Below are 14,209 nucleotides of genomic sequence, written 5' to 3'. Positions count from 1 at the left end.
AGCTGAAAAGTAATATTGTTAGTTGCAGCCATGTTGTTCTGCAGACATACACAGGCAAGGTTCTTTGGATAGATGCGATATCTTTTATTAGACCAACTAAATAGTTGGAAAAAAAGTTTTTTTGTAAGCTTTTGGGCACAAACACTGTTCTTCAGGCATTAGTAGACTCTGCTACTGTTATGTGTTCTCCAAGGTAGAAAAGAAGTTAAAGTATAACAAGTAGTCTGTGAAAATGCAAATGAATTGAAGTTTGGAAGACAATGGGTACAGACAGGAGGGTGTTGGGGGGTGAGGGGAGGGAGGGAAGCGCGTGAAGGAATGCAAGTAGTCAGCTTGAGCCAGGTAATCTGGCGTATCAGATGTCAGGCAGAATGTAATGTGTCATAAATCCCATGTCAATATTAAGTCCATAATTTTTTATTTTGTATACTTGCCAGCATAGCTTATATTTATCATGCCAACTTTTTTGTTCTGGGAATAGATTCCATTTTAAATTAATAGATTTAAAGTTACTCAATCTTTTCTTTCTATAAAAGGCCTTTAAACGCTACATTTATCAACACTGAATTGATTCCGATCGATATCTGAGGAAATTAGCAATAGATTTTTCAAAAAAGGCAACACATTTCTGTCATATCAAAAGAGAATGAAATATGAATGTAACAGACTATCCAGGTCAAAAGTGGAGATGACTACTGATATTTCTTCCAATACAGAGTCACAAGGGGACCCATCAGTTTGCCTTCAGTCTACTCAATTTAACACTCAAGTCAGTCCATGATATATCTCATAAACAAAAAGGTACAAAAACCTTGATAAATTATCTTATCTTCTTGTGTTCAGTTTGGTATCTCAAAATCCTTTGGTACACTGTAAGGGAATGTAGATTATACAGTCTTTTCCTTGGCACTGACTTAAGAGTATCCTAGTCCTTCAATTTCATTCAATTGTAATTTGAGCTGAACTGTTAAAGTACTGACTTAATATGAAAGATAATACTACTGCAATGAGGAATTAATTAAAGAACATATTTGAGAACAAGATCATGCTTGACATCCCCGGGTCAAAACACAGGCTATTACTTAACTAACACCTCTTTTGCTGCCAATTTTCCTTCATATGCTTGTCCTATATGTGTTTATATCAATACATGAATGATGATTCTATATTTCCAATAATTCCTTCCATACAAGTCCCTTAGCTGACCCTAACAGACTTTATCTCGGTCCTTTGTTGCAACACAGTCAACAAAATAATTCTTTTTAGGATTCCTTTTCTATTAAACTGATCTGTCCAAAGCTTCATAACTCACAATAAAAATTCATCCTGGATTTTATCATTATGATAACACCACCACCTAGATATTATATAGTGCTGATCATCAGCAAATCCCAAAAAACTTTTTTAAAAAGGGGACTGATATAATTCCCCCCACACACACATTTTACAGATAGCAAAACTGAAGTAGGAAGGACTTGACCATAATCACCATGCAGGGCTGTGGCAGAGTTGAACACGGAATCCAGGGCTTCTAAGCACCTACAATGAGTCCTATCCACTACACAAGCAGTTCTACCTATTCTAAAAAGCTCTGCAAAATAGCACAATATTTTTAAAATAAAAAATTGAAAGAGAAATCAAATATAGACTGCTTTTAACAATATACTTTTGGAAAAAAATCTAAAACGAATAGCTTTATTTTTGGAGAGGCAAAACTGGAAAATTACTTAACTCATTTAAAATTAAATGTTGCACTTCAACTTTTTCCATTGTTAGAAAATAAAGAGCATTCTTTAAGATTAGCTGAATGTGTTTAAGTATTAAGCCATTCTATTTTTTTTTTATTCACATGTTAATCTAGCCGCAAAGAAAAAAGTTTCCAACTTAACAGACACTCAGTGTTTTAATGATCTGTTTAAGAATATTATGACTTCAAACTTAGGAATTAAATTGTAATAAATTGTTATAAATATATTAAATGCTTTAACATGAACCAACAAAAAAAAACACATCAATAAATGGGCAGCAAATTCAGGATCATTTTTCCCCGTCCTTTCTTTTTCCTCACATGATAGAATCAAAGACTGGATCACTGGGTTAGAGCTTCACTTTTAATTGTGATTTTTTCAGAGTTTCTGTGCATGAGTCATGCCTTTTGGATGTGATTTTATATGCAGTATTGATTTTGTCTATGCATACACAAATACCACTACATAGAATTCTCCAGAAAATACCCTAGTTTTGGATTATATATAACAGAGTTATTACTATTCTCAATAGTAATAAAGTGAACCTGGTTGCAAGAAAGAAATTAATGTTTCCTTTCTTGAGGCTTTCAATGTAGCCAAGTCGCTTTCCCTAGGAAATATAAATAATCCTTAATAGGCTCCTGCTTTGGACTATTATACCAAGACATAATATCCTAGTTTACAGGAACATGAATATTCTAGGATGACATGACCAGATCACATTCTTACAGCTATTCAAGTACAAACAAAGAATAAAAAAGTGACAAGTGCACTGCTTAACAGAGGTGTGAGGCACTTCTAACAATAAGTGCCTGTGCATTTTAGCTTAAAATTTCCCCTGCTTTGGCACATTCACAAAGATATATTTTAGTAGCATAGAAATTGTAAAGAAAATTCTATTTTTAGTACATAAATTCAAAAAAATGTTTTAAAGCAATAATGGAAAGAGTACTCAGTATGAAAAGACTAAATTGCCAGGTGAAAAGTGTGAAATAAAATCTCCTGGTGGGATTGGGTTAGATCACTTGAGAGATACCCAATTCAGTGCTCTCCCTGTATAGCATCCACTTTTGCCACTATTGGAGACAAGATACTGGGCTGAATGGACCATTGGCCTAACTCAATATGGCATTTTTATGTTCTTAAATACCACTTTACAATAAATACTTTAGGGTTAAAGTATTATTTAACTCTGCTTGTGAAAATACTGGCATAACTAAGAAAGGAAAAAAAATAGGGAAAACGTCACTATTTTTTGTGTCTGAAACCTTCTGATGAGAAAGCTGAAGCTTGAAATACACCGTCAGTGAGAAGTAGCCTACCTTGTTAGAAAGAGACACATTATCTAGTCAGTTTCATCTAACAATAAACCATTTTAAATGTCACAACATTTTAAATTACATGATTGCCTCCAGTCTTGGGGCACGACTCATCACCTAGGTGGTCACTTCAAGTTTTATGTTCTTATGGCAGTAGGCATGATTCATATTTTAAATTGATCCAATCTTTCATTTTCTCTTTTTCATATTTTGGAAACAGAAATCAAGCCTGGAATACATAACATTATACCCAGAGCAGAACACCCAATCTCCTTGGAATAAATACTGCGGTTCAACAAATACCTCAAAGAACGGGTATCTACAGGCATACCACAGTATTTACCTTTCTCTTGCTTGACACATCAAGGATGAAGAATCAGTACTAATGACTAGTTAATGCCAGTTAAACATTACATCACACAGTTTAATAAAACTCCCACTCAGCTGGAGCTGAAAGAAGCTCCTTCTTAAATTACTAACATACATTTCCAACCATGGATGGTTGTTATCTAGAACTGTATTTTACAATTTCTGAATATCACTAGAAATATATTTGAGTCACTCAGAATGGCCATACAAGCATTTATCCTCTCACCCCCTTCCCTGTAGAGTGAGATATATCTAACCACATGACAGGATAAAGGGCTAATACTTATTTATACAATGAAGCCTGAGATACAAAGCTATTGTAGAGCTGCTTTACTACTACATTCCAAAGCTTCTAATTATAGATGAGTTAGGAAATATTTCTCATTGCAAAACTGCAAAATTGAGGAAATGTCCTAACTGTTCCAGGTCCACACTGAGATAAAACTAAGCCCAAGTTATGGTACTCATATGGGATGCAGAAAGCAGAGGTTCAAGTCTTAGCTCTACTACTCATGCCACCTCCAGAGTGAGTGCCCTAACCACTGGATAACAGTGTCAGTCTCTCTAACACTGGCCCAATAAACATCTCATTGTAAAACAGTTTCAAAAGGAGAGATTGAAATACTTCCCACATCGTGTTCATTAAAACATGCATATTACTTCTAAAAGTTTTGAGAATTCAGTATTTTTAATGAACACTCATTGTTAAAAAGAATTGCAACAAGCTCCATTATTAATGCATATACAAATAATTAGAAAAAGAAGGAAAATATCAGAAGACAAGCTGTAAGAGGAAATAATCCTACAATTAAGTGAAACATCTAAGATTATCTCCTGAATTTTTCATTTTGTCTCTAGAGTTTTTAATTCTAACAAATCCATAATAGTTGGTAAATTTATTATCACTAACATACAAGAGGGAATTCAGTCCAGTTCCTACTTAAATTATGGAAAAGGAAAATATAACTACAAAATATCATGTTCCTTTGCAGATAAGGGGGGGGGGAGGGTTGGAGTGGGGGTTGTTTGCTTACTTGTTTTGGTTTTTGGGGGGTATTTTTGTATTGCTGTATTTTGATTTAAAATGAAAAACATAATTAAGTTCAAAGATGTTCATGCATAGAAAAAATACTCTGATATTAATGCTATACAATCTTTCCTTTCCTTGTTTTTTTTTTTTTGTTTTTATTAATTCATCCCCCACCCCACCCTGTCTCTACCTTTGAGTCCCAAGCACCTTTTACCACAATATTCTTCATGCACTTTAAAGACAGGCAGAAGGTAAATTTACTACATAATGTTTTGGTGTAGACTTTAGGTGGTATTTTTTTAAAAAGGGTTTATTTCTGAAAAAAAGTATTTTGATATAGAAGTTAGTATGATCCATTGATATGGAATCCTGATGTGTACCTAACTAATATTTACATACCTAAAAATGAAATGGATTTTAATAGAAAGCAGATTAACTAAAATATGTTCAAAACTAAGACACTGGGAACTGAATATGTACATTAAATGGTCAGCATTTTTTAAACAAAGACTGGCAGAATTTCTAAATTGCCTTGTAGTTCCAAAGATTGAAAGAATGCTGCACAACACTGACATTAAAATTGCAGAAACAAAACATGCAGTAGGCATGTTTATTAGCTGGTGAATGCCTGATTTATAGTCAGATATAGCCGCCTAACCACCCACTTAAATTCTTTACAATCACTGGCCTGGAAAGATAGTCCTAGAGGCTTTTGTGTGATGCTCAGTTTGCTGTTATGTTATGCTACTGTAAGCTTCATGAGACAGGGCAGATAGTTCTAAGCTTTTCAAATGAGATCTTCTACTTAGAATTCAAGCAGATTATTATAATTCAAGCAAGCTATAATACAACAGTAGCTTACTCCTGAAAACAGGACTTCCTTTTTCCATTTGTATAATAAAAAACAGGACTAGAAAGAACTAGCGGCAAAAGATCTTTTAGGTTTGCACATAAAGTAAAGCAGTACAAAAATTTTCAATTATGGTATTCAACTATGGAGGAGAAAAGTACCTATATGCATGTGTATGTGAACATTTTAACACATGCAAACATCAGAAAAGCCACACTCAACTGCATGGCATTCTGTTTACATAATGAGGTAAAAATTAATGCCTTTTGTTGGAAAAAGTAATACATGAACTGGGAATCAAGTCTCAGCTTCTGAGGATTACAGATATTTCCAAACGAATTTTAGACTAAATCAAAAGACTTAAAATGAGGAGTAGGGATGATAGTATCTACTGGAAATCTTAAAACAACATTTCAAAATACACTATCAAACCTCGTATCCTCACAAAGCGTGGTACTGTATCAACTTTTACTTTAAAATAAATCATTTACCTCTTCTGTAATTGTTGTTCTTCAAGATGTATTATACACACATATATCCCACTTGTAGCTGTGTGTGCACCCAAATGCACCTGAGCAGTGCACTTTTAGAAACAGTCCCTGTAGGGGTAGGCATGTGCCCTGCCTGTCTTCATGCCTCTAATATTCCCTTCACTCCCCTGTCTCTTCACTCCAGAATGCCTGCAGCATTGGTTTCTGGCAGAGAAAGAGAAAGAGGAGGAGGATAGGTTATGGAATTCATGTGTGCACAACAAATCTTACAAAGTCATAGCAGAACTACGTAACTAGATAAAAATAACTATTTTATCTTGTTTGCAAGATTATACACATACACATATTCCACTTGGAAGTGATCTGTGCACAGCACTGCTCTTGACAATGGAATTTCAAAGTTTACTTGAACAGTGACTACAGCACATATTTTCTGAGTTCACAACAGATCTAGAGACCATTGTCATAATACAAACAGTAGGTAAAAACATGCATGGATAATCTTGTTACTAATCGGAAAATATCTGTAGCTTAAATGTTTCCACAAACAGTTATAGAGAGTTGGTCATTAATGGACTTAACTGTCAATTTGTCTGGAGCAGCTGTATCACAACAGAACTTTATGTAAAAGGTAATCTGTATAAAAATCCAGTGCAATGAGACTATCTAATCTTTCATTCTGCCAGCATAGGCCATGAACAACCTAAAAAATCCTCTGAAGACCTTTGCTTTGTACATGTAAAAGGCAAGGGCTCTATATATAGCCAACATACCTAATTTCTCTTCACTTTTTCTGGTGAAATATATCTTGGGAGCTTGAAGCACTCTCCTATTATTCTGGTAGAAGCTACAGTAATGAGGAATGCTGCTTGGCAAATCAGTGTTGCAAAGAACAGGTAACTATTGGTTCAAAAGCAAGTTCCATAAGCATCATGAATACTTTGGTCCTATGAAGAAGCTGAATTTGGATTAGGAGAGAAATGGCTGGTGACGCCTTTCAAAATAACTTTTCAACCAAAGAATACAAGAAAACTGAGCAACCTGTGAATGAAAATTAAGATTCCTTCTGGTGAAGTGAAGCGAAGAGTCTGATTCTAAAATGCACAGAAGATCCAAGGCTCCTATACACAATGTATGTGTTACCACTAACAATGGCATTGAGGTGGTTGTTGCACCACAATTAAGAGGATTAACATATTAACAAAGGCAATTTCAGCCAATCCAATTGATGCCACTCTCAGTGGTGTCAGTGAGAGGGTGGAGTGTGCCAAATGAAATAGATGCTATCGGGAAGGTTTGATAAGTTCAGAAGGTACAAGGGACTGTCAGCTGGAGGTCTACACTCATTTCATTGCTGAAATGTTAAGAATTTTTTCAGGCAAATGGTGACAGCTAGATGCCAAAGGATAATTTTGTGGACCTGAAAGTTAAGAGTCAAAAAGACTTAGAAGTGAAAGAGAATGATAACTCTTCTCAGAGTAGTCTTTTTCCTGCCTGAGGTGAACAAAGGCCTTTGAGTAAGGTACTGAAAGACCAGACTTTGCCTATGTGTCCAAGGTGAAAGATAACACAGACTTTTCTGCAAGCCATTTCCTGGGTTTCTACCAGCATAATTCTACGTCAATTGGAAGCACTGAAAATAAAATCAGTGTGCACACTTCGTACCAAAGCTACCTCTCAGACAAACTGTACACCTTTATGACTACTATATCTATTTGATTCTAAAATAAGTGTAGTTCCACCCCACCCCCCACTGAACATGGGAGGAAAAAGCCCCTTATCTTGGGATCATGCATGAGACAGAAGAGGGGCAAGCAACTGGTGCAGTTTGGCCCTGACCCAGGATTGGGGCCAGGGCTGTCTGATCCTGCCTGCCTCCTACACTGCCTCTGCCCTGTTACCTCTCACCCCAACAGCCTCGGCCCCTCATCTCCTTCCCCTGTCTTCACCCCGCCCCCGCCCTGCAGCCTCTGCCACCCTTCCTGCCTACCTACTTCCCCTGCCTTACACTCTGCTTACTCTTACTCCTGTGCCACAGGCTTTGTTTCCCATTACTACTGGGCCAGGCTGGGGCTGGGACTGGAGCAAGCACATGCTCCATACCCCAGGCTGGAGTAAAGATGGAGTCTGTAGTGCTGAAGAAAGGGTAAATGAAGTGGTGGTGGTGAGACACAAATTTAAGATGACCCCCCCAATAATTAGATTCTATGCATGGAAATGTGTGAGAAATGTAGATTTTTTTCAAGTTCAGAATCTAATTATTTAGGGCAGTCATCTGGGATTTGGGTAAATACGGTAATTATAGAACAGACTAAATGTATAAGAGATAGATCAAAACTCAGGTTCTAAATTACAGCCACATATAAAACGTGGATGTTCACAATAACATTGAGCTGATTTGTAGGGCTCTGCTGTGCATGTCCATCTCAAGTTCTATTCTGAATATGTATACTTGTATACATACTATATTGTATACATATTATATTTTTATACATCTTGAGCTCATGTGTGGCAACAGGGACATATTACTTTTCAGATAAAGATTCAATTTTCTACATTTCTGATCCATTTGTATGTCTACTTCCAATCATATATTGTAGAAGAAAGTTTAACATGAATTTTATGTTGTACTAGTGTCTTTTTAAAAACCCACTTAAATTTATATTTTGGATAGATTTTACTAATCACAGATGCTTTCGCAATTTCTTCATGTTCCTGCCAGATATACCATATAAATAATTTACAACATCTGTTCTACTCCTACGTTATTATCCATTACTCTCTGTACTTTTTAAAATCCTTCCTCTGAAGTCCAAATGACACATCATTTAAGTTAAACAGAGCCCAAAACCAAATGCTTTCACAAATGCACAACAGCTTATGTTACAAAAAAAGTTACTACATGTATAGAATATCTATCATTAAAAAGTTCAAGATTTTATGTTTTGTGCCATATATCTTTTAAAAAGATATACGGACATTAAAACTTACATCCCCATGTTCCTGGCTTCTGCTTCACTCAGATTTTCTTCAGGTCCAACAATTTTTATATTTCTGATAAGTTTCTTGGCTTTCTCCCAAAATTTCTTGATGTGCTTTTCATGATATACCTCCTATAATCATGTTAACATAACTGAAAATTAATGTAAAATACAAATTGTACTAACCCACATGTACTATAAAAACAAACAAACAAACAAACAAACAAACAAAGTCTCAGACTTCATTCTGCCCATTCTGCTTAGCCCATTCCACCCAGGCATATAGCTTGCCCGCTCTTGCAATCAACAGCCTTATGAGCCTCCAGAGGCAGCTCCTATTTCCTTGGGGATGTGCATTGTACCCTATTTTCTCAAAAGGTTGCATTAATGTAGCCTTTCCCAGCTCCATTATGTAAGGATTCATCTCAGTCCTGACAGCTAAGAGGAAAGAGACACTATTGTGATCCAACTGCTCAAAAGGGAGATCTCTATTGGGACCATATAATTAAATGATAGCAGTATTGATCTCAATACAAAGTAAATTGGGTCTTTTTTTGTTTGGGAAATGTATGTGGTTGTTTGACCCCTTTTGCCCATTAGCTTAGCAGTCAAAAGATATTTGCTCAAGAAGATGACCTGGTTTCTAGACCCACTTCACCATGAGTCTGATGAAACCACATCATCTATGTCCATGTGGCTAGGCTGACAAGGCTGAGCACATCCTGCCTATTGATGCCAGGCCACTGACCTATCAAGACTGAAAGACTCACGGGCCAGAAAGAGAATGAGGAGAGCTGCAACTTAATGTCCGAATGCAAACTGTATTCTGACAAGGAGTAATTAGAATACTGGCAAGTATCTTCAGGAAACGTTCAATTATCAAAAGTAAGCTCTCCTACTGAAGTATTTAGCAAAACAAATCAATGTGGGGCAAAAATAAAATCCATATTATTTCCACAGTTCTGGCATTTTAGGATTCATAAACTTTTCCACAATTCCACAGTCCTGTAATTTGATTAGCACAGATGAACCCTTATACTCATAGTCTCAATGAGAGCAGGGGGCTTCACGTGGAAGCAGGGGTTTTTCCCAGACATTTCTGATTGCAGGGTGAGAACTTAGAACTATATCAATTGCACAGAAGGATCAATATTTTGATCCTGCGCTCAGACACTCATTCTTGGCCCAGAACTCTCTCACTTTGGTCTTTAGCAATGCTTGTGTCCCAGCTGGAGGACGTGACTGACTGACTACAGATGAAATCTTGCCCAGCTTACATAGTAGTTAGGAAGTCTGAGCTGACCCAAGCCTCAGAGGCAGAGACATCTCCTCTGTACCCTGGCTGACAAGAATGGGTGATTATGGAAAGCACAGGATGGATATGCAGATGGTCACATGTACACAAAGACTCTCACTCCACATTGGTAAAACAGATTTCAGATATCTAGAAATGCACCAAATATTTGTAAATTCAACATTTGCTCCCACAAAAATGAAATTACATTAATTTCTCTTGATGTCTAGTTTCCTTAGCTATGCCTTAGCTCTCTTCAGAATGTACTTTTTTTCATAAAAAGAATGGATGACAAGTTTCCTGTGAGCACTTTAAAAGCTTTACTACTTTATAACCTATATATTTTTTTTATAATTCCCTCCCAGAAGTATGCTTTAACTTTGAGGGCCAGATTCAGCTTTCTTAGTCCCTCTGAGATCAACAGGACCCTAACACCCAATTAAAAGCAACAGAACTTTTATGCTTTTCCAGCAAGCCCTTTAAACTCCCAATATTTTAAAGTTGTGTGTACATCAATACATTACATTCATGTTTAATGCTCCTGAAGTCAATAGTGCAGAAGTCTTTTCAGAATCAAGGTCTCTGATGTTTAGCAAACAGCACTCTAAAAGTAAAAAACTACTTAGCTCTATTTCTCTCTTTCTTTCTGAAATATAGATGCAAGTTCAAGACTCTTTCACTTTGAGCCCAGGCACCTCATGCAATAGACTCATACGGTATACAGCATGAGCTCCAACACTAATAAAATACCATTAAAGTTCAGCAAGCAACTGAGGATCAACTATGATTTTACGTCACCTTGCGCATTCCCAAGAGGCATTCACTTTAACGTGCAATTTGTTTTGCAGAGTGAGAGAGAACTTCTAGGCACTTGAATTAAGGTTCCAGAAAGTACCTTTTGAATTTCACAACCTATTTTAGAATTTAAAAATTAAATTAAAAATTAAATTAAATTTAATTAAAACTGTTGCCCCTTCAATTAAGTTGGACTACTTTATATTTTCCCATTGCTCTTTACCATGTGATAAAGTGTCTTGATTGTTTTTCCTCTGAAGTATATTTATATAAAGACATGAATATATCTTTTATTCACCTGCAATTTCTTAAAATTAAGAACTTCTCACAAAACTTAGACACTACTTACGTTATTATGAATGAAGATGTTAAGTGGCTCCATTGGATAATCCAGAGTCAACAGTCTGTCTAAAAATTTAGGTAGGAAAGGAGTTGGTTGTTCAATGAAAATGCCAATTGTTACCTTTGGATATTCCTAAAAGGAACAACATGTTGACACTAAATAATTCTAGTAATATTAGCCTTCTCTGAGATTATTACAGTACAAGCTCAGACATGTTTTAAATACACCTGAATTAGGCCATGTATTAAAAAGAAAAAGAATCCCAAACAGTCTACTCATTATCTGATATTACTATACATACTACGATAGGCTCCTTATTAACCAAAAACAGCTTTAAAATCTACTTATTTTCTCTCCTACTTGCTCACATTTAAAAGTTTCACAGTAAGCTTTAAATTATTGATATTAAAGAAGTATCAGAGAAACAGTAATATCTAGAAAATATTTATAGTATTGAAAATGAATTGCATTAGGTAATTGTGCAAACATGTACAGAACATATTTAAGTGACTGCAGAAAAATATTGATTTTGTCCATCTATAACATAACTATTTATTAATGGATAGAAAGCAGCCAAGGACTGCAGGGTAACAAAGAATCACTACTCTACTTTCCTATTAATAGGCACATACACAGAAAACCATTGATAATTCAGGTGAAGTTGGCAAAAAGTGTTTGCACTTCTTTGATCAAACAAATGTATACTTGGACTTCTCACTAGCATCCAGCATGCCAGAGCTATTTTTGATCTGAAACGTGCACAAACAAAACTAAGCAAATTATTTGTACACGGTTTAACAATGGTCCTTTATTAGTGTAAAAATACTAATTTATTAATAAAAACAGAAGTAAAGAGAAGCATTAAAAACTGGTTTATTCTAGTCATATAGCAAGCAGATTTTTAAATTTTTCTTCTTTTGAAGTCATATGTTTTATAAAAATAATACCATTCCAGGCCTTTGTATACTTATATAAACAGATCACCATCACTAAAATAAAACTAAATCACTGTTTTGTCCATAACAGGTTTTCAGCTGAGATACAGAAATGCAAAGAAATTTACCAATATCAAAAAAATAATAATCAAGCCATTTCTTTTACCTCTAAACCAGACAGTAAAAATAAACAGAATTTTAAAACTCACTGTAATAGACTTTAGACAGAAACCAAATATGAACATAAAAGGCTCTGACTTAGTTCTCTTCAAGCAGGTTACACCCACTTGTAGCATGTCTGGATAAGAGATCAGGACAAGCTGAAATTTCACAATGTCACTCTTTGTACAGGAACTCCAGAAACATACTGGCATGTTTTCCAGATAGGAAATATTAAGTATGTTCTTCATACCCATGTTTACACAGCCTGCCTACCATTCATGGCTTCACTTACAAATCTATTTAGTTTCATTTCAGTTTGCATTCAAACATGGATCCTAAATATAAACAGTCAAAGAATGATAGTCATAACTTTTTTAAAAAATGGGATCTCCTAACAGGAAATGTTCTATTGAGAAGTGTGTTGTGGCAAGACATAGTGTTGGTTACGAGAAGTGAAAATTTCCTGGGGAAATAGCATATGCTGCAAAAAAAGGCATCATTAATCCAAGCATTTATAAAAAGCACAGGCAACCATATGAACTCTGTATATTTTTCAAATTCCAATGAATTCTCCCAGGGGGACTGAACTTTAAAGCAGCTTCCAATATGCTCCAAGAAGGAAGCAACAAATTCAAAACAAACCTACCCTTCATTGTAGGTAATATTTACCCAACAAACGATCAACTGTTTGGTGCAAGTCAGAGGCAAAAATAAACACTCATCAAAAGATGTTATCACACCAACAGAACAGCAGAGATATACATACTGGTACAGTACAACTGTTTTGAGCCTAAATTGTTAGCTTTTATTTTCTCTTTGTTTATTTTCCCTTTCCCTTTCCCTGTTTTTACCCTGGTTTGAATACCTACAGCAGTGGTCACCAAACAGTCAATCTCAACTGACTGGTCAACTGGGGAGCCTCTGACAAGCTCTCTCAGTCTATCAGAAGCTCCATGATCAGGAATCGCAGGACAAGTGGCTGGGCTGAGCCATGCCCCCTGCCACCCAGGCCAGTCTGGGTGACTGGGGTCAGAGTCCAGGCAGCTTGTCCGGGGAGGGGGGTAGGCAGCAGCAGTAGGTCCTGGGGTGCTGTTTACTTACAAGAAGTGATATTCACCATAAAAAGGCTGGAGACCACTGGCCTACAGTCTGAAGAGCGTGTCAAACTCAGATCTCCAAACAAATGCTCTAACAAGCTGTCAGGAAAAAGGTGGATGACACCACTTATCACTACTGTCATGTTCTTGAGTGACAGTGAACATGAGCACCATGCTGAACTAGTATGAGCTTGGAATATGCTGAAGACTCCAAACAGAACAAGTCCCTCCAGAGACTTAGGGTACATAAAAGCATTACATTTAGATCAACCCAACCAGAACTGGATCAATCAAAATGCTTATTTGTGCAGGTGTTTGAAAGACTTAAATCCACTCAAAAAATGGTGCACCCAATCTAAGTTAGTTCACCTCAGTTAAATCAACTTTGGAGTGATAAAGTGTTAACCCAATCTACTAAGAACTAACTGGCAGGGAGCTGGCAGGTGTTATTGCAGGGCCCTTGGCATGGCTTTACAAGTGCTCGTGGTGCTTGGGCCAGGTGCCGGATGATTGGAAGGTAGCCAACATGGTCCCCATCTTTAAAAAAGGGAGGAGGGAGGACCCAGGCAACTATAGGACCTCAATCCTAGGGAAACTCTTTGAGAAGATCATCATGGAGCACATCTGCAATGGGCCGGCTTCCGGGATGATGCTCAAGGGCAACCAGCACAGTTTCGTTAGGGGCAGGTCATGTCAGACCAACCTGATTGCCTTTTATGATCAGGTCACAAAAGCCTTGGATGCAGGAGTTGCCGTGGATGTAGTCTTTCTGCACTTCAGCAAGGCCTTTGACAC

At 36.5% G+C, this 14,209-nt stretch overlaps 1 protein-coding gene across 1 annotated transcript in view; it reads right to left on the bottom strand.

Annotated features, from left to right (window-relative positions):
• Positions 1-14,209, bottom strand: part of PLOD2 (procollagen-lysine,2-oxoglutarate 5-dioxygenase 2) — a gene marked incomplete at its 5' end in the record, with an annotated part of 115,642 nt that overhangs the window by 32,181 nt on the left and 69,252 nt on the right. The window contains 2 exons of the mRNA XM_019503547.1: positions 8,799-8,920; positions 11,227-11,352. Of these exons, the coding sequence (XP_019359092.1) occupies positions 8,799-8,920; positions 11,227-11,352 (248 nt within the window). The remainder of the gene's footprint in view (positions 1-8,798; positions 8,921-11,226; positions 11,353-14,209) is intronic.

This window comes from Gavialis gangeticus, unplaced genomic scaffold, assembly GCF_001723915.1.
Source record: "Gavialis gangeticus isolate Ggan-Ray unplaced genomic scaffold, GavGan_comp1, whole genome shotgun sequence".
NCBI classification, from domain to species: domain Eukaryota; kingdom Metazoa; phylum Chordata; order Crocodylia; family Gavialidae; genus Gavialis; species Gavialis gangeticus.
The sequence above is the reverse complement of the archived record's forward strand: the minus strand, read 5'-3'. Positions and strand labels throughout refer to the sequence as shown.